This window comes from Neolamprologus multifasciatus, chromosome 7 (genome assembly GCF_963576455.1).
Source record: "Neolamprologus multifasciatus chromosome 7, fNeoMul1.2, whole genome shotgun sequence".
In the NCBI taxonomy this organism is placed as follows: Eukaryota; Metazoa; Chordata; class Actinopteri; order Cichliformes; family Cichlidae; genus Neolamprologus; species Neolamprologus multifasciatus.
This window is the reverse complement of record NC_140445.1, coordinates 32145088-32168849: the sequence shown is the minus strand read 5'-3', so window position 1 is coordinate 32168849 and position 23762 is coordinate 32145088. Positions and strand designations below refer to the sequence as shown.

General features: G+C 39.6%; 1 protein-coding gene across 5 annotated transcripts in view; it reads right to left on the bottom strand.

Moving 5' to 3' along the window:
* The window catches only part of rxraa (retinoid X receptor, alpha a), a 106748-nt gene that overhangs the window by 5307 nt on the left and 77679 nt on the right, over nucleotides 1-23762 (bottom strand). For 3 of the 5 annotated variants that reach the window (XM_085165929.1, XM_085165925.1, XM_085165924.1), the window contains exons 4-9: nucleotides 22160-22310; nucleotides 18991-19170; nucleotides 13282-13466; nucleotides 4831-4960; nucleotides 3433-3565; nucleotides 750-841 (exon numbers count right to left, since the gene is read on the bottom strand). In XM_085165929.1, the coding sequence (XP_085022055.1) occupies nucleotides 750-841; nucleotides 3433-3565; nucleotides 4831-4960; nucleotides 13282-13466; nucleotides 18991-19170; nucleotides 22160-22310 (871 nt within the window). The remainder of the gene's footprint in view (nucleotides 1-749; nucleotides 842-3432; nucleotides 3566-4830; nucleotides 4961-13281; nucleotides 13467-18990; nucleotides 19171-22159; nucleotides 22311-23762) is intronic. The other 2 variants (XM_085165927.1, XM_085165928.1) reach the window with 1 other exon arrangement.

The following is a 23762-nucleotide window of genomic DNA, read 5'->3' as shown; positions in this document are numbered from 1 at the left end:
AGAGATAGTTTCCATTACAAGCTGAGATACCAGAGCTGAGACATAAGTGATGCACAATGCAACAGCAAAGCCAATAGTAGCTGGAGTGATCATATGAGATTCAATCAGTGAAAAAAGAAAAAAAAAGAAAAGAAATTGCACTTCAGGATAATATTCTTTCTTGAATCTAAATACGTTATATTTACTTTTAACAAAAGTCTAGCAGCATTTTGAGACCATTTCCCCAATGTGAAAAGTTGTTCCCAGTGGAATTGATGAAATGAAAGCTGAGCCAATGAGGATAAGACACATTTGTCATGTTCTATTTTAATCCTGCTGTGGGATAAGGTTTAATAATCAAAGTTGAAGAGTTTGTGTTGACTAAGCGTTACGCTTCGAGTCCTCAATGACTCATATTCTATTCCAGCAACGTCTGTGTCGGCTGATTATAGCTAGAAACAGTAGCAGCACCACGCCACAGTGCACAAGATCTTTATACTTTTAATAAAAGTTGCATTTCACTGGAATACGCTGATGTTCAGAAAGAAAAAAAAAAGCCAGTATAAAACAATTGCTCTGAAGGAAGAATTACACAGTGCAGTAGTTTGATGACCCATTTCTCTAAAATATTTTTAGTCATTCTACATTACTGAATAATTTTTTGTTTTTTTTAATGAAAGTTGAAACTAAAAAAAGGAGAAAAAAGAAACAAGAGTTTGCATTGCACAAACAGCAAATGAAAGCTTTTATATAATATACACAATGGTTACCTGGGTTGAAAAGGACAATAGCTCGAAGGCACCCCAGTTCTGTCTTATCCATCTGCATGTCCCTCATCTTTGACACCAGCTCTGTCAGCACTCTGCACAAAAGCAACAGGAGACAGTCAGAGATGCTACTCAGGTTAAAATACTATGTCAAGAATATTTAATTCTTGGCTAATAGACAATATTTGTGTAAAATGAAACTAAACCAGTGGCAGAAAATTAAAGATCACACTTAACTGGATTATTTGTTTTTTTTTTGCACATGACACACTATTCTTGACTGGTGCATTGCAAAAACGGTTTTAACCACTTTCAAGTTTGCCTCTATTTGAAAACACATGCACACAAGCTTACTCTGAGCCCACACTGGCACAGTTTGATCAGTGGAAAAGTTTACAGCCCTGCAAAGTAATTATATTTAGTACATGGTTTTCATAAAACGAAAGCCTCAGAGTAAACACAAGCTGTAATCTAACACCAGTGCTCCCACTGTCTGTGTGTGACATCACGGGTGGGAGTGGTGGCGTGTGGAGTCGCGCGAACTCCTCACCCCACTTTGACTCGGTCACACCCTCTCCCTGGCACTCTTTATTTTCCCTCTCACTCCGTTTCTTTCTGCTCCTCGCGCCCAGATAGTAAAGTCAATTGTGGCTCTTAGCTCATTCTAATTCAATTTGCTTTAAGGAGGAACAACAGAGCTTTAAAAAGGACAGAGAAGGAGAGAGAGAGAAAAGGGACTCAAGCGTTTAAGTTGATCAGTCTCTTCATTTGTATGGAGAAGAGACAGTGGACCAGATAAAGAAACATTATCAGTTCTCTGCATCTTAATGCTTGCCACAGTTAATAAAGAGATGGAATATGTCCTGTGGCTGTGAACGCTGATGACTGAGTGCACAGGCTGCTGATCAGAGGCGCAAGAAGGGAGACACAAAGAAAGTACTCAAAGTTTGACTGTGGCTTGACTGAGTCTGATGACAGCACGTGCAGCTGCAAATTCTCTGCTGGCTCCAAAACTGTGCAAGGAAACATGCGCTTCATTTGCAGTTTTTAATTTTCAAAATATAATAACAATCCATGACCAGAACTGTTCAAGAGTAATGTAGTTTAAAAAATATATATTTACAAAAAATCCCAAACCAATACAAACAAAATGTAAGATATATTTTGCTTATACATTTGACAAACTTTCATAAGGGTGGTTCCTGCATCCAGCTGCGCTGTGACTCTATGGTGCATGGATTGTCTATATAAGATATGAGAGGTTCTGTGTGACCCCTGTTGTGTACAGGCGTAAATATTTTATATATTGGAGTCAATCAATTGTGCCTGTGCTGCTTGGTTTTCTGTAAAGCCCACCTGCGGTTTACAGTATTCTCCATTTTGTGTAATATTTCATTGTTTTGATTAAATGTTACATGAAATATTCTACAAGGGGTGGACATTTAATAGAATTTTAATCTCGATCAGAATTTTGTTTTCCCACAATTATAACATTTAAAATGCACAATCTGCTAATATAAAACGCAAAGCAAAAGCAATTTAGGCACTCTCTAAATCAGCACTTGATCATGTGTCTGTGTTTGCCAATCACAGCTGTTCCCTGCAGCACAAAGCTTGAAGTTGGACTAAAAGACAAATATACAACAAAAATCCAATGTCTGGCACAGCAGAAAGCAAGGCGCTTGTCTCTTGAATTGGATCAACATCCGTTATTTGGATTTTGGGGCCAGTGATGTTAAGAACAAATCATAATGGAAGAATGCTGTGAAAGAGTGCTGCTTTGCATTGCAGATGCAACTCAAAATACGCCACAAACTGCAGTATAATTAATGAATTAAGGCCAAGAAAAACAACTGCCAATGTAAATTGTCCAAGTGCCAATTAAAGGAAGCCTGTACAACAGCGTGTACATCCAGCTCACAAAGACACACTGGAATTGTTACAGTTATTATCCCAAATTGGCAATATTTGTGCTGTATCAAAACCTCATGGGGTTTCACAGCTGGCAAAGACTTTGCTCTGAGTTTTAGTCTGAGTTTCTAATGCTAACGTGCTATCAGTAGAGAGACTGACCGATACACTGATGAGCCGATATTATTGGCTGATATTACTCATTTGCCATTATATTGATATCAGTATTTTCAAACAGCCGATAAATAAAAATGTAAAAATATATGAAGAAACAGGAGAACTAACTTTAACCATGTTACGAGATTGATGCTGCATAGTTTGTCCACCAGGGGGCCCTCTACAACTTCTCTAATGCAATGTGTTTAGACCGCCAAATCATCACAAAAGTTAGGCAGAGAATAAACAACTAATCCAAATGTTTTTGTAACAATGAAACAAGTTTATTTTTAAATTTCTACAACATCTTAGTAAGGACTTATAAATAAATACATCTAACAAATGTTTTGTGTCCCTCGATGTTAAACAAAATATCGGCTGATACTAAATATGAGTATCGGTAAGACTCTAATACTTTTTTAACTCTTTAACTTTTATTAACTTAAAAAATAGGCCACCTTTATAAATCACAATATTATCAAAGCACTACTTTCAGGTTGCATTACATGCTACTCGAGCACACCTTTAGAAAGTGCTACCTAATATATTATTTACAAAAGTTTTTGGTGCAGTTTCTACATGAATGTAGATGTCACTAAGTCCAAGAAAATTTAGTAACCTGTCAAAGATAGCTCCCACTCCGGCACTGTGGGCGCTGTTGCGGTGAACGTGCAGCCCCGTTGCCAGCAGAATCCCGTCTTTAACCGCTATCGAGCGGTGCGAAAATGATGCAATGAGGAGCTCGTTCCAACCTGAGAAAGAGATGAGGAGAGGGACTGAGAAAAAAGTATGAGAAATAAAACCACTCACACTCTCCGAAATCCCCAGTACAAAAGTTCACACAGCATTCGAGCAAAATGAAACTGACAACAAAGGAGGGAATTCCAATGAATCAATTAAGCTGCGCACTAAAAGCATGCAGCTTTCTCAAGCACAGGCATCAGGTTATTACTAAGACATTTGAATCATGCTTTCTAAAGAGACAAGCGTGTAAACGGGATGAACTGCGCCTGCCATCACAATAAAGACAACAGGCTTGATGCGCCAAAGCAGGGGGCTCGACACGGAGCGCCGAAGACACAAGACGCTGCCGTTTGAGTGACAGGGCTCCTTTAACTGTTCTGCCTGGCAACACTCGCCTCTTCTCCCCAGAGTTGAGTTGGGTATGAGAGGAGCCGGGATGCTTTTATCTGTGATACAGCAGAACTAAAGCGGTTATTTATAGAAAACCTGAGAGCAGAGACGAGCGTTGCCGAATAATGTCTCTCTCTCTCCGCTTTGCTAAAGTCTCTCCATCTTTTTATATGTGCAAAGGATAAGAATGATGGGAGGATTTATTTATTTTATTTGTTTTTTTTTTAGGGTAAGGGATGGGTGCATTATAGCATTTTTTTTTCCTGGAGGAGGATTTAGAAAATAATGGTGTAATTTAGAGTGACAGGCAAGCAACAAGGGCAATGTGTTGGGAGAACCCAAAAGACCTTCCTGCATGTGACGTTAGTGACAGTAGCAGAAGTGACAGATGATTCACTTCTTCTGTGATGCTTGCTTTTCCTCATACAGCAGATGCATGAAGAGACTCTGGGTCTGTCTCTTGCATCAGTCACATGACCGAGAGGTATCCAAGGTTATGGCCAGAGTAGTTTAGTGTTCTCTTTTTTTCTGACTATATTATTAATGTTCATGGGCATCTGTTGTATCTACAAATGTGACTTATTTAACAATGAAAACAATGTCCTGTGATTCTGTTATTTTTATTTTTGTTTTGTTTAACCCTTGTTTTTTTAAACAGCAGCAATTACTTGCCTTTTTAATACACAGTCAGTGGGCATAATGCAATACATCTTACACTGAGTAATCAGTGGTTTGTTGAACCAGCAAATTAGATTAAATGTATTCATATAACAATGACCATTGATTCCAACCCATATCCTGTTAATTATATATCATCACTGCCAATCACTGCAAATTGTTTGCTGGTTAGATCATGCAAAATACTTAAGTCAGCTCGACAGACCTGCTCGTAGAAGGATGACCTGGTCGTCCAGCGGCAGCTCAGAGAAGTGGGGGATTCTTTTAGCCCACTCAACCAGGGTAAAAAGTTGTTTGTCAGCTGCTTGACAGATATTTGTCACTGGGTCGTTGGGCTGCAGGGGACGAGAGACAAAGATAGAACAGGTTAAAATAAGTCAGAAAATCAACCACTGTGTGAATTAAATAAGATTGAAATTTTAGTTTTGTGTCTTTTGGCTGAGAGCCTTGTGCTAGGGCATAATTGAGCTACAGTGCTATGAAAACGTATTTCCCCTCCCTTCCTGATTTCTAAGTTCTTTTGCATATTTCTCACACTTGCTACCAATGGTGGTACAACCAGATATTAGGGGGCAATTACTTTTTCACATGGTGCAAGGAAGGTTTAGATTTCCTTAACCTTTTAAAGCCAAGCGTATCGTATTTGATACATGTGTTTTTGTGAGTTTTTGAGACTTCTATATCATCAGCGTGACTTTTTTAACCCTATAAAATATAATTGGCATAACACATTTTTAATGACTAAATTGCAAAAATATGGCTAATGTAGCAAATGGAATACAAATGAAAACTCATACATATGCAGATTAAAATTTGATATATCAAATATTTTTATATATATTTATATAGAGAGATTTTCTATAGATTTCTGGCAGTTATTTCATGGTTCAGGTTTTAAAGGGTTAGTAAATTTAAAATATTGATTTTAAAACTCCTTGTATTGTTGTATTTACTCAGTATATCTTTGTCTAATATTAAAATTTGTGTTATGATCTGAAACATGTAACTGTGACAAAAGTGCAAAAAAAAAAAGAAATCAGTAAGGGGCTTTTTTCATGGCACTGTACCTATAACTACGTAATCACACACACACTGACACCAACATGAGTGCTTGCCGTGAATAATATCTTCTAAATAGGTATGGCAAAAAAACAAACAGTGATTCTGTCTCAGCTTGTGGAGGAAATACCTGCAGAGAGCTGTCAGTGAAAAAACAACTTTCGCTGAGCTGACTCTTTCTTTGGGGACCTTTTAGCCAAAACACAAATCAGCCTCTCTGACAGCTAGTAGAGCTCAAGAGGCCCATGAGAGGCTCCACTGACACTTTACTACAGAGCAAGTGGTTAGGAGCGCAAAGAGGACTTTATCACGGCACCAGGAACGGCTTTGTAAAATGTTAAACCAATGTGCTCACAGTAGTGCTTCTAATAATGATTGTGTAATTATGCTGATAATCATGTGACCAAATTCATATACCAAGAAACCTTCTGTTGTATTGTCTGCTGAAAAAAGCTGACATAACGAGGGCGACCATGGCTCAGGGGGTTGGGAAGTGTATCTGTAACCGGAAGGTCGCTGGTTCGTTCCCCGGGCTCTCTGTCCTGGTCGTTGTGTCCTTGGGCAAGACACTTTACCCTACTGGTGTTGGCCAGAGGGGCCGATGGCGCGATATGGCAGCCTCGCTTCTGTCAGTCTGCCTCAGGGCAGCTGTGGCTACAACCGTAGCTTGCCTCCACCAGTGTGTGAATGTGAGAGTGAATGAATAGTGGCATTGTAAAGCGCTTTGGCTGCCTTGAAAAGCGCTATATAAATGCAATCCATTATTATTATTAATATAAAAATTTCAAAAATGTTTTAAGCTTTTAAAACATTTTTTGGAAGAAGTTTGCTTCATGAATTAAGCAAACTGTTCTAGAAACTGCTGGCTAATACATGTTACAGTATATGTTACTATTCTTTCTGTGAAATAACAGTTTTCTTTTGAGTCCTAAATTATTAAATAAAAGTCACGTGAAAAAGAAAGTTTTCATAGGAGTCCCGTGAAAACTAAGTACACCCTATAATTCCCTAGCTTGTAGAACCACATTTGGTTGACTCGTTGCTGCAGTTCATTAAGAGCATTTGTTTATGCACAGCTCTCTTTAGGTCCCACCACAATATTTCAGTTGGGTTGATATTTGCACAGATTTGTGGGCCAATGCAGCAATTGAAATCTTTTGTTTTTCAGCCAATTTGTTGTGGTCTTGTTGCTGGCCAGTTATATACGACGAAATTTTGGTCATAACTGGAAGCTCTAGCAGTCAGACAAATTGCCTCACATTTCATCGTGAGTTCATCGTTGACCCAATGACAGAAAGGTCCCCAGGTCAAATCATCATGCCTCCACTTCTTTTCTTGACAGTTGGTATGAGGTGTTCTGTTTGGTTTTCACCAAATGTGATGCCGTGCATTATAGCTAAACACTCTGTCCAAATGGCATTGCTTGGGGTTTTCATCTCAAGGTTTGTTCAATTGCAACCTCACGGACCTGAGCCATTCTGTCATGTTCTTTGAAGAGTGAAGAGGCCATACTTGTTCGGTCTTTTGTTATGAACTTCAACATTTAGCACGCTAACTGAGGCCTGTCTGAGATCTTTGTGCAGTGCATCATCTGCCCTTGGGGTGATTTTGCTGGGACGTCTGCTCCCCACTGGGAAGACTGTGGTATTGTGTTAACACGCACCTGAAAGCTCCAGACCGGCAAACTGCCAAAATTGCTTTTATAGAAGTTGTCATAGCAAGCACCAAAAGCAAAAAAAACCTTGTCCATTGATAGACAACGCAGCATACAAAATTTAATTCCTGAAAACAAACGTTTCCCGCTCACCAAAAAAATGAAAGGGAAAAGAATGTGTGCACCTTTTTAGCTTTAGTCAACAAAATAATGGTATGAGCCTAAATAAATGCATTTCTTTTATTTAGAGCTTATTTTTTAACATACAAACTGAAGTTGAGGTGAAAACAAAGCCAGTTTTGATCCTTATCTGCTAATGTATATCTAATGATAAGTGTGTCCTTTATAGAAGAAGACAACTTCTGCATGCAATGAATGCAAAATTGCAAAGACAAGGACTTGTTCTCCTTAACTGTCCTGTCACATTTGATTCAAAAGTATTGTTCTTTGACCCTTGGGGAGTAGCGGTAGAATACTAATGCAATGCATACATGCTCCATGACCAACTCAGTAAACTGTAACTCCATCTGGGCTTTGGGTTAAAAAAAATCCACAACAATACTGCCATTCTCTGACAAGTAATTCACAGCCATCCCAAGAGTACACATGCTACTCTTGATATGCGTGTGTGTAAACAAAGGCTTTGTGAACATGCTTTTGTGCATAATTTTAAATCAAGTCAGCATCCCTAAATTCTAAGTAGCTCCACATGAACTCGCCCTCTGACAAAAACAGTTAGCAACTTCTCCCCAACTTCTCCTCCAAATCCCACAGATCGATGCTAAAAGCTAGGAGGATCCTGACATCAACTGCAGCTCTCCAGAGGAGATTAGCTCAAGATGAAGGAGAAAATATCTCTTCACTCACATTCTTCTTTTATAAAACACAGGGCAAAGACTATCCCATCCTCTCCACTACATTCCCTCCCTGCGGTGTGAAACTAACACACTGACTGCAGAGCATCGCAAATACGCAGCTCAAATCTGAAAAACTTAAACCAGACACAAAGCCTACACTGTTTTGAAAACTGTAAGTCATCTTGTTTTTTTTTTTCTTCAGGGAGAGAAAGAAAGCAGGCACCTTATGAATATTTCAGCATCTGATCTCCGTGGGAGATCTGGACGCCGCAGCTCAGTACGACAGTTTTCGTGAACTGCGCTTCCTCCCCAAAACATAAACAGATCCGGTTAATTCATTCCAAAGGGCACAGCCCAGCAAAAAACAAATAAAAACCACAGGGGGCTTCAGCGTGCGCCACAATTGAGCCACCGCTCCCCGTAAGAATACAAGTCCCAGGGTTCTCGTTAAACATGGCAAGCCTTATGAATGTTGCATGGCTATCTTAGCTGTGTTTACACTGACCTGGTTTCTTTGTCACTGTCTGTGAAGATGATGAGGAGAGGAGCTTACAACTTCCTCAAACAATTCTCGGGCATTACATCTACTGTACTTACTGTTCAAGCCAAAGAGAGGACTTTGGGATGTTATCAGCCCCTGACCCATGAAAGGATAACCTCTACAGTTATAAAAAAAATTATCTCACAGGTCAGGTAGAAAGACTACTTCTTTTTCTTTTAATTTGGAGATTAGTGGCAAAAAAGGAAAAACAGCAAGAACACCAAAAAAAACCAAACACCTGACACAGAGAGTAAGGTCATAAACTGACATTTACTGTTTTTTTGTTTTTTGGAGGGGGTAGCTTATTTAGGCATATTTTTTTTATACGTCTGCCACAAACAAAACTGTCTTCAATCCAGGCAAATCAAAGTGTTTATAGCAAGACACCCTTCCACTGCTGCGGTCGATTACTAGAGCAACTTGCATTCTTCCCTATGAAATTTTCATGGGGAGACGAAAGATTTGCCCTTCAGTCTTTCATTATTATGCTTGAACCACACTGTACTAGAGTGACAACAGAGAGAAAGTTGGGTACTCACACAGATCAGGATAAAAATGAATTACTCAAGTATCCCACTTTTTAGATAAAAAAAACAAAAAAAAAAAAGCCTTTCTTCATATGTCATAATTATAGTTAACAGAAAGATAAGACCTTTTATTAAAATTCTCCATAAAGTTATTCAAATACAGTAGAAATAACACAAAAAAGAAAGAAAATGGGATGTATAAAATGGAAGTAAACTCTAAGGATTAGTGAATGATAACATTTTCCCCTCTGCCCTTCCTACTTAGAAGAAGACCTCTCTCTCACTGACTAAAGGCATATTACTAACGACTGTTTAACTCCTGTTCTAGGTCAGCATGAGATAAACACACTTTATTCAGCTTGGCCAGACCCCGACCATTAGACAGTGGCGGTGGCCTATTCATGGTGTACACTCATGACTCAGGTCATGTGATTAATTACAACATGGAGCACTGGTTCTCAATGGAGACCTGGTAGGGGGGAGGCAGGGAAACAACATTTGGATAGCAGAGGAGTCCTTGTGGTCAGGACAGAATGCATGCCAAGCCTCTGCCAACATTGCAGGCTTCACTTCAATTCACTTCACTTTGATCCGCTCACTCAAATCATTCCTCGCCATATCCAGCTATACTTAATGTCCTGGTTTAGGGTTTATATACAGTAGTGGCTAAGAATTTTAAATGCCCACCACAGCCCAGGCTACCAATACTTGGTTGGTGGACTAGGCATCTCCTACCAATAGCCTGGAATCCAGTTCACCTTTGTGAGGTTTTCCGCTGCTTTCATCATCATCATGAAGAAGCCCTGTGCCACTTTTTTATATATTCACATATATCTTACAGTAGCTTGGTAACATTAAGTGCAAACACAGCTAACATTATGAAAGATTTTTTATGGTTGAAGATAATTAAAGAACAACTTCTGTTTATTCTTCTGGCAACAGTGTTTAGCCTTGTTAGACTCTGTTACACTTTATCTTTTTGCTAAGCCCATTGGCTAGTATGATGACTTTGCCTCTGGGGGCAGTGGGGATTTTTCACGGCTTCCAGCGTGAGGATATTGGACTCTCTATTGTATTAGCCACTCACTGCTCATGAGAGCAGATTCAGCTGATAAATATTTAAATCTCTAACAATTTGCGAGATTATATTTCGATAAATACCTTTTCTCTGTCTTGCTTTCAATGCAGACATTTATTTTATTTATTTCCATGCATCGATTAAACTTCGGCTACAAACAGACAACAAAAAGAAACCAAAAAGCTCTTGACCCTTGATGACCCTGAATATTTGTGTATTTAACAGGCAGATACCTGTTTGTAGCTTAGAAGGTAAAGGAAGGCGACTACCAATCAAAAGGTTAGTGGTTTGATCTCCAGCTCCTTCACTTCACATGACCAAAGTGTCCTTGGGCAGAATATTGAATCCCAAATTGCCTTTGATACATTCATCGGTGTAATGCATTACATTTAATTTTGAAAACTATTTTCAGCATATTCATATGATTCCAATATGATTTTGCTCAGGAGTTGGCAAAGAATACATTTAAAGCAAGCCTTTAAACACTTTCACTGCGGTTTTCTAATCTGTTCTGGAGGCCCTTAGAAATCTTCCTCTTGGTGTTGGGTAGGCAGCGGGCATCGAGGGACCCAGCGTGGCAGAGCCCAAACACTCAGTGCATTAGTATGTCTGAGCTGCTAGCCGCTCCCCCATGAATCCCTACTCCTACTTCCTCTCCCTATAATGCCAACGCTCATCTCCTACATTTCCATCTGGCCCCCCGAAAATAGCTCCCATTTACTCACATAACAGCCTTCACATTTCTACCTTTACTTCACAAGACATTTCCTTCCCCCGAAGCAGATGAATCCCAGAAGAAGTCCCCTCTCTCTCCCTCCCTCATTCAGTCTCACTCTCCCATCTCTCCCCCCTCCCCGTCTCATTTGGTAGGCTTCTGCACAGCTCCTCTGTTTCCCATGTTTCCCAGCAGAATTCCTGAGAAAGCTGAGGCTTTGTGGTATGCTTTCAGGAACAGTCTGTCTGTTGCATTATTCATCACTCCTAGTCTCCACTGTGTCAAAGACAGCCCACAGTGCCCAGCTGATACTAAGGGGCATATATGAGGAAACACACAGCTGAGTGAAGGAGCTAATAGACCAGGTAAGCTAGTTCCTGAGTCCACAAGTGGTAACCTAAAAAGCCCCAAAGGAGATAACAAAGTTATTTATATTTGATATTCAGTAACATGTCTACCATCAGGCAGCAGGTAGATGAGAAAAACAGCCGCAAGCTTTAAAAAACAGGGAACTAAAATGTGTAATTTATCTGAAACGTGGTTGATGTGAAACATTACTACAGCAAGCATATCCACATGCAGGCAAATCTGACTTGACTTATGCGTTTGGCACTCTTCACTGCAGAACTGAAATACATGAAGCACTCACACATGGAAAGAATTAAAACAACTTGTGGACAATGGTGGAGCAGCTCCAGTGAGTCTTTTGAAGCATAAATTTCTAAAATATAACTCATAAGCCATAAATCTAAAAGTTTTATATTTGTACTAACTGCAAACCACTACATTTAGTATTTAGCATGCATATGCAGAAATTTTAAGTTGCCTTTTAACTGAGATTTATTGTATTTACTGTCCAATACCTAGGAGCTCCTAAGTGAAAGCTGTTGGGAAGCTTTCACATTTAAGAAAATGACAGAAGAAAGAAAGAAGTCAGAACACAGATGTTGTGTTTTTCAAGCTTCCGGTCAAGATGTTGAAAACAAACTAAATTGTGAAAAATACTGAGACTGACACAGTGTTAACCAATAAATGCAATAAAAAAGACATTTTGACAATAATTTAAACAGTAGAGAAGATCTATAAATGAATCAACCTGTGCTTAATGCTAAGGCATTTTTATTGACAACTAATTTCCAGCTAATCAGAAATTAATACTTAAGTATGACTAGTATCACTGGTATAACAATGGTGCATATCACTAATTAGTGTGAATGCTGAAAAGCATTCACAGTATTGTTATTCTTAAAGTGACAATATAACAAATGTTATATATAACAAATGTTATAATAACAAATGCCAGTTATTTTAACTTAAATTAATTAGAAAAATGTATTATATCATTAAACAGTGCACGACTGGATGGGTCTCGCTTATTCAAAGAAAACAAGCCTATGGCGTCCATTAACACACACAAGTTGGCTTTGGACCAAGAGAAACTCTGATATGATTGTGACACATCAATCTTTCATGGACTCACTCACTTTAGCCAGACTGCAACAAACCCTTCCTCCTGCTACTGCTTAGTTTGGATAATGCGTTGATTATATTCCATTGCTGGCATGGATGCAGATAGCTGGAAACGGTGGAGTAGTTATATTTGTTATATTTCTTTGAAGTCCACCGACTGGAGCACATGCATAGCTGTAAACTAAATTCTCTGCAGAAAAGTCCATCAGGTCACAAAAAATAGACGGGCACTCGGATGTCCGTACGGACCCTCACGGTCACGTCCGATGATCAAATTTCTGGCACTTGGACACAAGTGGAACCGAGCAGACTCACAGACATGGAAAGCATAATAAAGGTTTAATCGGTGAGGAAGGAGAAATATTTGAATAAGTTCACATCCTCAAGTTGCGATGAACCCAAACCAGTTAAACTGAGAGATTATTCAGTCTGGACATTTGAATGAGTTGGATGAGTTTGGTTTTCTTGAGAACACCATTGGAATACTGAATGTCTTCAGGTGATTGTGACTGAAGCTGTGAAGCCAGCCAAGATGAAACAGTTGACAGATAATCATCCTGTCAAGTGAGTAAAATACTGAGAACGAGAAAAGAACTCAAAGCAGTAACCACGTATCAAATGGAGGTACTAAGTAGGTGGAAAAACCGACCCACCATCCAAAGTAAGTCTAGATAAATCACTGTGTGTGCTCCTATGAGTGTAAATATACACATAAAATCATATCATCTGAATCTGCATTACACAAAAAAACTCACCGAGTTTGATGGCACACCGAGGTTGGTCTCGATGTAGGTCTCGGTTTTAGGTTCTACTGCTTCCTCGGCTTCCAGGATCTTCTCCACGGGCATGTCCTCGTTGGCGCAGCTGGTAGACTCCACCTCGTTCTCATTTTTGTCCTTGGCTCGCTGGCGCTCCTCCTGAACGGCTGCATGTAACAAAACTGGTTTCGGTCACTACTGCTGTTTTACAAGGTCAGTATGTGATCAAAAACACACTTTGAAAGAAAGAAAAATGCAAGCAAGGTTTTGACTGTGAAGCTTAGCAGCTGTTTTGGTTCACATTCACATTTTGGTTCAATGTGATAAATAAACTGTGCACTGCAAGTCCTGCAACTAGTGAACAAACATCTAGCCTGAGTCTGTTTTCAGTGCTGAATCTTCCCCTTTGATTAATCACTTGAATTCTTGCTGCGTTTGTGAGAATAATTGTCCACACTCGGCTCTACATCGGTAGTGAACTAAATACATATCTGGTGCTTGTTCATGGCAGCTTGTGCTTGCCTGAGTCTGTAATTTAGTGTTCGACATTAAGTGCATCTTGGTAAGCAACTGAATAGTTCATAACTCCGAATGTACAATGCCAGCAAAAACATAGCCGAGAGAGTTTAATCATCAATAATTGCTTCAGCAGTGAGGATGAAAAACAGAAAGACCTTGGGTCTGCATTATGTACAACAAAGCAGCATGGAAATGTCCAAGGACATCTTCCAGTTTCCTTATCAAAGATAAGTCTTCTTTACGTAGTGCTCACTGACATACACAGATCATTTCTAGATACATAAATAACATTTGGCCTGTCACTCTTTCGTTACACCATGAATGGAAGCCAGAACATCTAAAAAAAAAAAAAAAAAAAAAAAAAAGTCTCAGCACAAATCAATGAAGACTTTATCGTGTCTAAAAACACATTCAAACGCAACCGTGCTGGTTCTGTAATCCGATTGGCTTGGCAAGCAGACACAGGAAATGGTTTGTGTGCCGAGCAGACACAGAGACTCACTGCGGCCGAGGCAAGAGAAACCGCACCTCCACCCTCAAGTGAGAATGAAAAAGACGCATGTCTGTGTGTTTTCTGTCTTTTCAAAGGGCTGTAATTCACTTAATTCAAAACACCACCGAAAAAAGTACTGTGGCTTTTTTTTATATGTTTTTCTTCCAGCCATGGATTAATAAAAAGCTCTTGACATAATGTGTTTTGTGATAAAGGGCTGTTGGAAATTTAAAGTCAGCATGCAGGTTTATATATACACACCTGGAGAGCTGCACTGCCACACACACACACACACACACACACACACACACACACACACACACACACACACCTACACACACACACACACACACACACACACACACACACACACACACACACACACACACAAAATCGCACACAATGGGGTTTCAGATCTGACTGAAGATCTGTCTTCTTGAGTTTCCCTTACTCTGGTTTCTATTCCAAGTCCCAAATCAGAGAGGCCGTGGTCTTGTTGTGGGGGGAAAGGAAAGCAGGGGTTGTTAGAGGAGGAGAGGGAAAGGGGCCCCACTTTAGAGGAACTGCTGTCTGGCAGTGGAGGTCAGCTCAAGGGTAGAATACTTGTGTTGGAGTCAGGGAGAGGTGAGGAGGGCTGAAATCATGTTAGCTTTATTCTCCCCTCCTCCTCCTCTACTCTCCTGACTGGGAGAGCATAAATTCATTTAATCCTGTTTTTCTGTGGATTCGCTCAGCCTTTTGGGCTACTGTTGCCATGTTCTCCAACCACAGCCCCCGGGCTGCATGGGGAGGCTTAGGCAGCATTGCAAGTGAGGCAGAAGGCAGTAAATGATAATATCCTTGAAAGGAGTAAAGAGCCCAACAATGACATAAATAAAAAAAAAAAAGAGAGAGGAGATGGGAGGCCAAGTAAAGGTCAGGAAAAAATGGCCTTAGATAGAATATCCTCCAAAACATACCGATGAATAGAAGAAACCTATTCTCCTCATTAACTGCATTTTCTTCAGTAACCACCCACAGACACCTGGTTAACACATGCTGCTGTTTTTGCATCCTTAGATCTCTTAGCCATCTCCAAGCATCAAGTTGTGTAATCTATGCACTCTTTTCAGTAAACATGGTTGCCTTGATGAAGAAAGGCAGTGACTGACTTGTTCAACATGCAGAAGACAACAGCACCGCTGAAAGGGCTAATATTTTTAACACCTAGATGGAGTGTTAAAATTCACACCTTACAGAATGTTTTTCCTCCCCTCAGACAACAAAACCATTTTCAACCCCACTGTAAGCTTTCCCTGGAGATGTTTACTGTGCTGCTCCATAATGAATTACAAAAGCTATCTGTCAATTCAATGTTCACGTTATGTTGCTGGGTTTCTTGAACTGCTTTGAGCCAATATAGCCATATTAAAAAAAAAGAAGAAGCTGAAGATGACATGAGAACTTGATATAAAAACAAGTGCATGGGTGAGGTTTTGCAGTATGCAGCAGACACATGTTTCAAGATGTGCCATTAATCTATTTCTGAAAAAGAAATGCAAAAAAAGGCAAAGTTGAGAACTGGTAAAACAGAGGGAATAAAGTGTAGCACACAAACGGATCATCAAAATGATTCTCCTTTGAACAAGGACGATTACGGGCAATAAAGCCGAACCCAGAGTACCCAGGTTCACTCCAAAGTCAAGATAAGTCAGGTTAAAACCTGCAGCCAAAAAATCCATTGGTTTGAAGTGCAACCGAATCCCAGAATCTCAATGAGAACTGAAGAGTCAGTGTTTCTCTAAGTTGTATTATGTATTTGTTTGGGGTGGTTTTTCTCTTTAACACTTGGAAGTACAAGGCAATTATTATCCAAACACAACGACACCAGATAGTCACGTGAAATTGAATAATTAAGTGTTGTAATTATGTTTGTGTAATGTGAATATTAAAAGCCCAACAAGGGATGAGGGTTAAAAATGAGAAATAGCTAGAAACTCTATGTGCAGCACATCGGTTTCTTGCTCCAATTCAGAACTTGATAGTCTTCATTTCATTGTGTGCTATAACAGCAACAACTACCATGTGACTGTGATTCACCTGTTCAGTACTATGGAGTCCTTCTATGCACTTCTGTCAGTGTTTTTACTGTCATTATTGAATGGATCAGAGAGATTAATAATCACTGCCTTATATAAGAACTCACAGATGTCAGCAAATCCCTGGAGGGAAATTGCCAAAATTATTGGAAGTACAAAGAAGTGGAAAATCATGTTTGCTTCAAAAAAATCAACAACAACAAAGAATTGGCACCCAAGAGGGTGGAAAAAAAAAGTCTTGTGAGTTTATTTGTTTCTATGGTGGCTGGCACCACATATAAAGCACTGGGGCTCGACCACAAGGCAATTAACACCACGGAAATGAAACATGAATGATGGCAACGACGTTAGCTACTTACGTCGGTTATGCCGTAACCCCGACAAACTGCAGACGTCTAAATCTGTTAGTCTTAAAGACCAACGTCTGATTTAGAAGAAAAAAGGAGATGGAGCTGAAGATTCTGTTTTCAAGAAAGATGGGATTTGCATTTGCACAGACCCAGTCCATGTTAATAGCCTCTGAAAATGGGAAACTATGGAAAAAAAAATAAGTGTAATTCCTAAACAGGTAAAAGAAAACTTTTGTTAAACCTTTTGAATTAAAGCTTAAAGTATCTGGTCAAAGTCTGCAGTCCCAGTAAAATAAATATCTATTTATGTGTAGGTAATGGTTTCCCTTTAAAATAACATTAACACTGAAAAATGACTGAATAATGGTAGAAATTGAATAATGATCTTAAACTGGGTTCGAATAATAGGCCCTATATTTCGTCTCATGTGGCTTATCGAATCTCTGAATGTTTTCCAAAAGGACAGCATTATGTGCACACCATCAGCAGCTTATAACTTTAGGAATGTGGTGCAAACTTTTCATCGTGCTGTGCAATTACAAGACATCATCCAGTTGGCGTACTCAGTTGGAGTATTAAACTTCACATATCTTGCAACATAAGTACAGCATCCATCTTTTGCACTGTGTGAAAAATGAGGTGGCTTACAATAACTAGGTAAGCTGTTCCCCACACCACATGTAAATTTCCAAAAATCATTAGAAGGAAAAGAAGACAAAAAAGGATTCCAGGAAATACAGTGGAAACATAAACTCGCATAGTTTCATAGTTTAACCGAGAATGTTTTTCTTCAGTCTACATTGCTGAAGTCTCCGTGTGGATTGCCTGCTCTCACAAACCTCATTTGGTTTCCACGCACAGCCATGTTTGATTCATGGCGCTGAACAGATGAATGCATTCTAAAAAACTAATGCTGCAAGCAGAAAATTCTCTCATTTGAGATGCCGGGTTTTCTAAAAATTTGATGCGTCTCTAACATATGACGTCAGTTACCCTTGACATGGCTTGCTGGGTGAGATACAGTTGGTCTTTGCAGCTCTGCATCACTTGCCAAGTTTATCAAAGTATTCTGTTTTTTGTTTTCTTTGGCCTATAAGAAGTGGAAACTTTGCAACAAAAAGGAAGGATTACATTTGACATGTCAAAGTATTTTATGTCAACTTCTAGGGTATTTTGAAAGCTCTGTCGTTAATGAAGTCGTAGCTTAAATGAGTATTTGTGTGCAGTGTTGGGTGTAATGCATTCCAAAGTAATGTATATAATGAAATTACATTCTTTATTAACACAGCAATGTAACGTGCTCTTGTACTAAATTCTATCATTAGATTAAAGTTAAAATGACGTTGTTACTAAAAGTTCTTCAGCTATCTACATGGGAGGCAGATAGAAAGGGGGAAACATAAAACATCAAACAAACTTTCTTTTTTTCATGTGAACTTGTGCTACAATCAGATCATTTCAGTTTGTGTGCTAGAAGCAGAAAAATGGTGAAGTGGTCTTCAGCTTTTGATGAGTGGAGATGGACATTACTGCATCCAGGAAAGACACAGCAGCTTTGTACTACTAACATAACTTCGGCTCTTTGCAAAAATCTGCACAACCAGCATGCTAACACAAAGCTAAAGCCCAGATATGTGTGCTGACCCCAGCCCAGCAGTCAGGCCCTGAACTTCAACAGGTAACAAAGGCAGTGATGAGCAGTCACGCTTGCAGCGCTGCAGCTTCCTTTTCAGCCTGTGCATTATAGAATTAAAGTAGAATCGCTGTGGCAATTGCTTTGAAGTGTCTTTGGGCTGTTTTTCAACTTTGATTAGTTTTTTCAGCTTTGTGTTCATACATAAATACTGAAAGAAAGGTCGTATGTGTGTCCTTATTAGAATAGGGACTTTTTTGATGTAGCTTAAGTTATATCGTTAACTATACTGTTAACACATTACTGATGAGTAATGTGAAACTGATATATTGAATAATGCAACAGTTATGTACTGCACTTTCATTTCAAGTAATGACTCCGATACTGTTTCTGCACCAGTGTCAAACGCACCAGCAGTTTGAGTGCAAACCAAATTCAGAATACCCCAAAATTCTGGAATCTCAAAATTCAGTATATTTCTACTCACAGAAATGCCAAAAATACATATCATATGGACTTCTGAATGTACTCCTCAGCTACTCACTTCCCCAAAATTGAGCCTTTTAAAAGGAAGATTAATAAAGATAAGGAAATAGGAAAGTGAGACATTATCCTCAACGGTATGTGCTGTACCTTCTCTCTTCATGCCCATGGCTAAACACTTCTGGTAGCGACAGTACTGACAGCGGTTCCTCTGGCGTTTATCAATGACACAGTCTTTGTTGTCACGACAGGTGTAGGTCAGGTCTTTGCGGACAGTCCTTTTGAAGAAACCTTTGCAGCCCTCGCAGCTGTAGACTCCATAGTGTTTACCTGAGGAAAAGGGAAAAAGAGATTGTTTGCTTAATGTTAGTTTTTGATCTTTTTTTTGGAAACATAAGGTGACACAGTACACATGGAATTTACTGAGTTGGCTGTTTTGCTGCTTCTTCATCAGTACACACCTATGACCTTACCAACTACAACACATTCGCGGAATTTACTGTGATTTCATGAACATGTTATTTACCATTCTGTGGTTACAATAACATAAACAAATACACAGGAAACACTTTGAAAGAACAAAATAAAAATTATGATCACAGACCCTTCTACTAACCCTTTGGTGATGAAGGAAAAGAGGCTCACTATGTGAGGGGGGATCATTCTAATATGGTGTTGTCTGACCCTGTTTCTAACAGCTCTTTTTTGTTATTTATGACGGATGGAGTCCATTTGGTTTCTCCAGTGTTGATCAAACTGTTTCTTTGTTAGCTCTCTGCTGGGTCAGACCACCAGAGAAGATAAATAAAGCCCCCGAGCACAGCTAAATGAAGCATGACTTGCTATTAAACATTGTTTTGATTTTCCCCCTTGGGTGCACACAGCACCAATGACGCAGGATGACAGTAAAACTGTCCAATGAATTAGATATCCACCTTTATCCAGAGGCTACAAACTTCATGGTTATCCCCAGAAAAAAATTGAAACACATGGTTATTTGTTGGCAGTGTGGGAAAAAAAGAGATTTAAGACAACTCTACAAAGATGAGTGCTGTGAGAGTCATTTCTTCGAATAACCCGTGGTTATCTGTTCACCCAGGGTTAATGTTCTTGTGGTTCAGGTGGTTAAGCTAGAAGTTGGCCAAATGATAGCCAATGTTTAAGAAAACTCTGGAGCAAGCTATTGTTCTTTGAGAAGCCAAAAAGGTTATTTACAATCTTTATTTATTGTGCAACCTAAAGTGCTACGTGAGAAAGTTTGATTTGGGACAAAAAAGATTACAGAAATATTAAGGGTGCCAGACTTAAATGGAATTTTATGCCTTTTCTTGTAACACGTTATATTGACTTTGCTTTATTGTTATTGTTACCATCTTTCAGAGACTAATCAAAAAATAGCCATAAACGACCACCCACCCACCCATCTATCTATCTGTCCATCCATCAGTCCATTACTGCTTATCCATGTTTGGGTCAAGGAGTCTAAGGAGAGATATCCAGGCCTCCTTCTTCCTGGTCCCTGTCTCTGCTCTTCTAGGGAGACTCCAAGGCATTTCCAAGATAGCTGAGAAATGTAATTTGTCTAGTTTCAGGTCTTTCCCAGGGCTTCCTCCTGAAAATCCACTAAACAGGCTCTGGTTGGGCAAACTCCCATGCACCCTCGAATATCCCGAAGAGGATAAGCAGCTTGTCCAGTGTTCCACGATAAAGACAAAACCAGATTGTTTCTCCTGAACACACTGTAGAATATATCTTGTATCTCTATCTGAATATAATTTGCCAGTGTCTGAACTTTAACTGTGTTGAAATGAAAATCGGGAAACTCCAAAATCTGCCTCTACTTGTCCCACTATTCATTGTACTGACTGCTTCACAGTAGGGATGAATGATGAGTTGCGCATGGTCGCCTTCAGACATAGCACTTTCTTGTTTCAGTAAAAAAGCGATTCAAGGTTAGGTTTCATCCAATCAAGATGATCTTTTGCCACATGATTTAGGTTCCTTTCATGTGCGTTCCTGCTGCTGCCCTCACATGCTTTTCTTCAGGAGTGGCTTTTTTCTGGCTTCCCTGTCATTTAGCCCAGATTTTTAAAGAATTCTGATGACTGTTGTCTTTCCAGGAAGCTCTCCCACTGCAACAAGCTGCAGTATGTAGTTCTGCCAGAGCATACTGTGGGGCCGTTTTCTGACCGAAGTTCATGTGTGGATCTCCTCCGGAGGTTTCTCCATGTGGTTAGAGCCCAGGCTTGGGCAAGATGCTGTGTAGTCCTGTTTTATTTTAATTGGAAACAGTGCAATATTATGCAGTCTAAGCCGTTTAGATTTTAAAAAAAAAGAATCCATCCCATGTCAAGTCTCCCTACAATCTTTTAGAAAACTGCATAAAATTCTTAGAAATTTCTGATTGGGAAGTGATTTGTGAACATGTTCAAATAAATCACCTAAGTGCTAAGTAGTGCTAAATGGACTTACATGGAGACGTTTCACCGCTCATTTCTAAACGATTAGTGGGAATTTCCCAGAATTTAAAATACTGTAGTGTAAAGATGACTCCATTGTGTCTGCTGCACACTGTTGAAGCAGCTGTTAAATTTTTAGATGCAGGAGATGCAACATTCATTGTTCATCAACGGATTGATGAACAATGGCATTCCGATCATTCAGACACAAGTTAATTTTGGTTTCCCCATTGACCCCATTGCTCTATTCAGACATATCTTCGACTGTGACACAGAGAGCAAACTACACATTTGTTTTTGCCATTAGTTACTCTTGTCGGCATCAACACAAGTGAATCACAGCCACTCAAGTCCTACAGTTAGCATTGCCTGCCTATTTATTAATATGACTGCATCCAGTTGGACGTGACTGCACCCAGTTGGGGGCAGACATCAGAAGGCCCATTTTGAGTAACTACCTATTTCAGGGTCTTCTCTTGTGTGTTTCTGGTTCTTGTTCCCCTCCACTCTTGTAAACCCCTTCTTATCCCAGAGGTGTAGGGCTCTTATAAACCCATATACTCCAATTTGAAGCTCCTCTCTAAAATGTGTAGTCCAAGAAGCCCCATCCATTTCCACTGACATCCTCCCAAGTGAACTTGGTGTTGCTGTTCACTGCACAGATGTACTCTGTGAAAGTTTCCAGTTCCTGTGTTTTGATTTTCCCCCTTCGCATACCTACCTTTAAAAACAGTAATCTCCAGTGAAAATAACCTTAGCCATTACCGGTTCTCAAAAAGATTTCTGACAAGGTCAATTCTGACATTGAATTATTTTCATGCTTCCTTTGCAGACAGTCATCACAGTCTGATGTCACTCACCTGAGGAGCGGTCACCGCAGATGGCGCAGATGTGTTTGGTGAGTGACAGAGCTGTGCTCGAGGGCTGGGCAGGCACCTTCATCATGCCGTTGAGGCCCAGTGGAGGCTTTATGTCCTCCGTACTGCTGACAGAGTTCATTGGAGAGTTCAGCTGGAACATCAACACACAGAAACACACACGCCGACAAGTCACAATGCAGCCCGCTAAACTCAAAACATCAAAATCGCACAAGCACAGTCAAATAAATCACATAAGCTTAAGGTCAAATTCGCCAAGAAGATTATACACAATAAGGACATTACATGAAACTGGAGTCATGTCACTCAGGGAGTACTGAACAATCTGAAATGTACAAAACAAAAGGCATATTAAGACTACTGATGCGTAATATAGATGGTCAGCAGCCCTAGCAACACCTCTTTTTTCCTCTGTCATTTCTCCCTTTCTCTCTCCTCCCTCCTGTTCCCCTCGTTTTCAGATCTAAATCTGGCGCAGCAGGATCCTGCACCACTCAACCCCAGGAACTCTTTTATTCATGCTCTCAACAAGCCCTGCTGGCTCCAAAATGTTCAGCGCTAGCATAACTCTACTGCAAAATTGAACAGTACAGCAGAATAAAGAGACAGCATTTGTTTTAGCAGCAGCACAACTGCAGCCCTAAGTCTAACTTCAATAGTTGCCTGTGTGTCTCTCTCTGAAGGAGCTTTGATAAAATTCATCCAAAAATGACCCCTCTTTGCTTTCTGCTGAAAGTGAAAAGCAAGGGGGAGGCTAATTATTATAACAAGCTACACGCTGTTTCTAGAGGAGATAAACGTTAAGGGGAAATATATAAATTATTCACTAAATATACTGGATGGAACAGAAACAAGCCAACTATTAGTGGGGAAAAAATGACTTTATGAAAAAAGTAAAAGCACTAGTCTGATTGACTGTGCTAAATCCACAGTAATTTTACATGGGGGTAAGAAAGGGGGAAGGAAAACTGCATATAGTCAGACAAGTAGATTCTCCACAGGCACATTCATAACAGAGGGATGAGAGACAGAACACTATTGGCAGAGCAGAGCCAGATGTGTTTTTATTAAGTTACCACACATGAGAAATGTCTTATAGCACAAACACTTTCTGAGTTAAAATTAAGTTCATACTGTTGCAGAGAAACCCTGTCTATATCTGTTGGGATTAGGAATGACAGAAAAGCCATTTACATCTTATAATGACAAGGCTAACATATTTTGTCACTCTAAAACACACCCTAAGCCGTGTTTACACTTATCTGACAAAAGTACATTAGGAGCATAATGGAAGAACATAGAAAAGTATACATCAGGGCAAACAATGCCCTTTGTTAGATGCACAGGACATAAACCAAACAGCCACTGAGTTAATATGCATGTTGGTAAGTGGTTACACAACTACAGTTGTAGCTGTGTAATATCTTTATAACAGGGAATTACAGAATCTCAGGTTTACATTGGTACAATTCATAGAAATATCACTTAGATTATACATGAAACTAATTAGGATATTAGCTAAAAATGCCTTGAAATTAAAATGGGTATTATTCTGTTTTTATTCAGAGTACATGAGTAAAGGTGG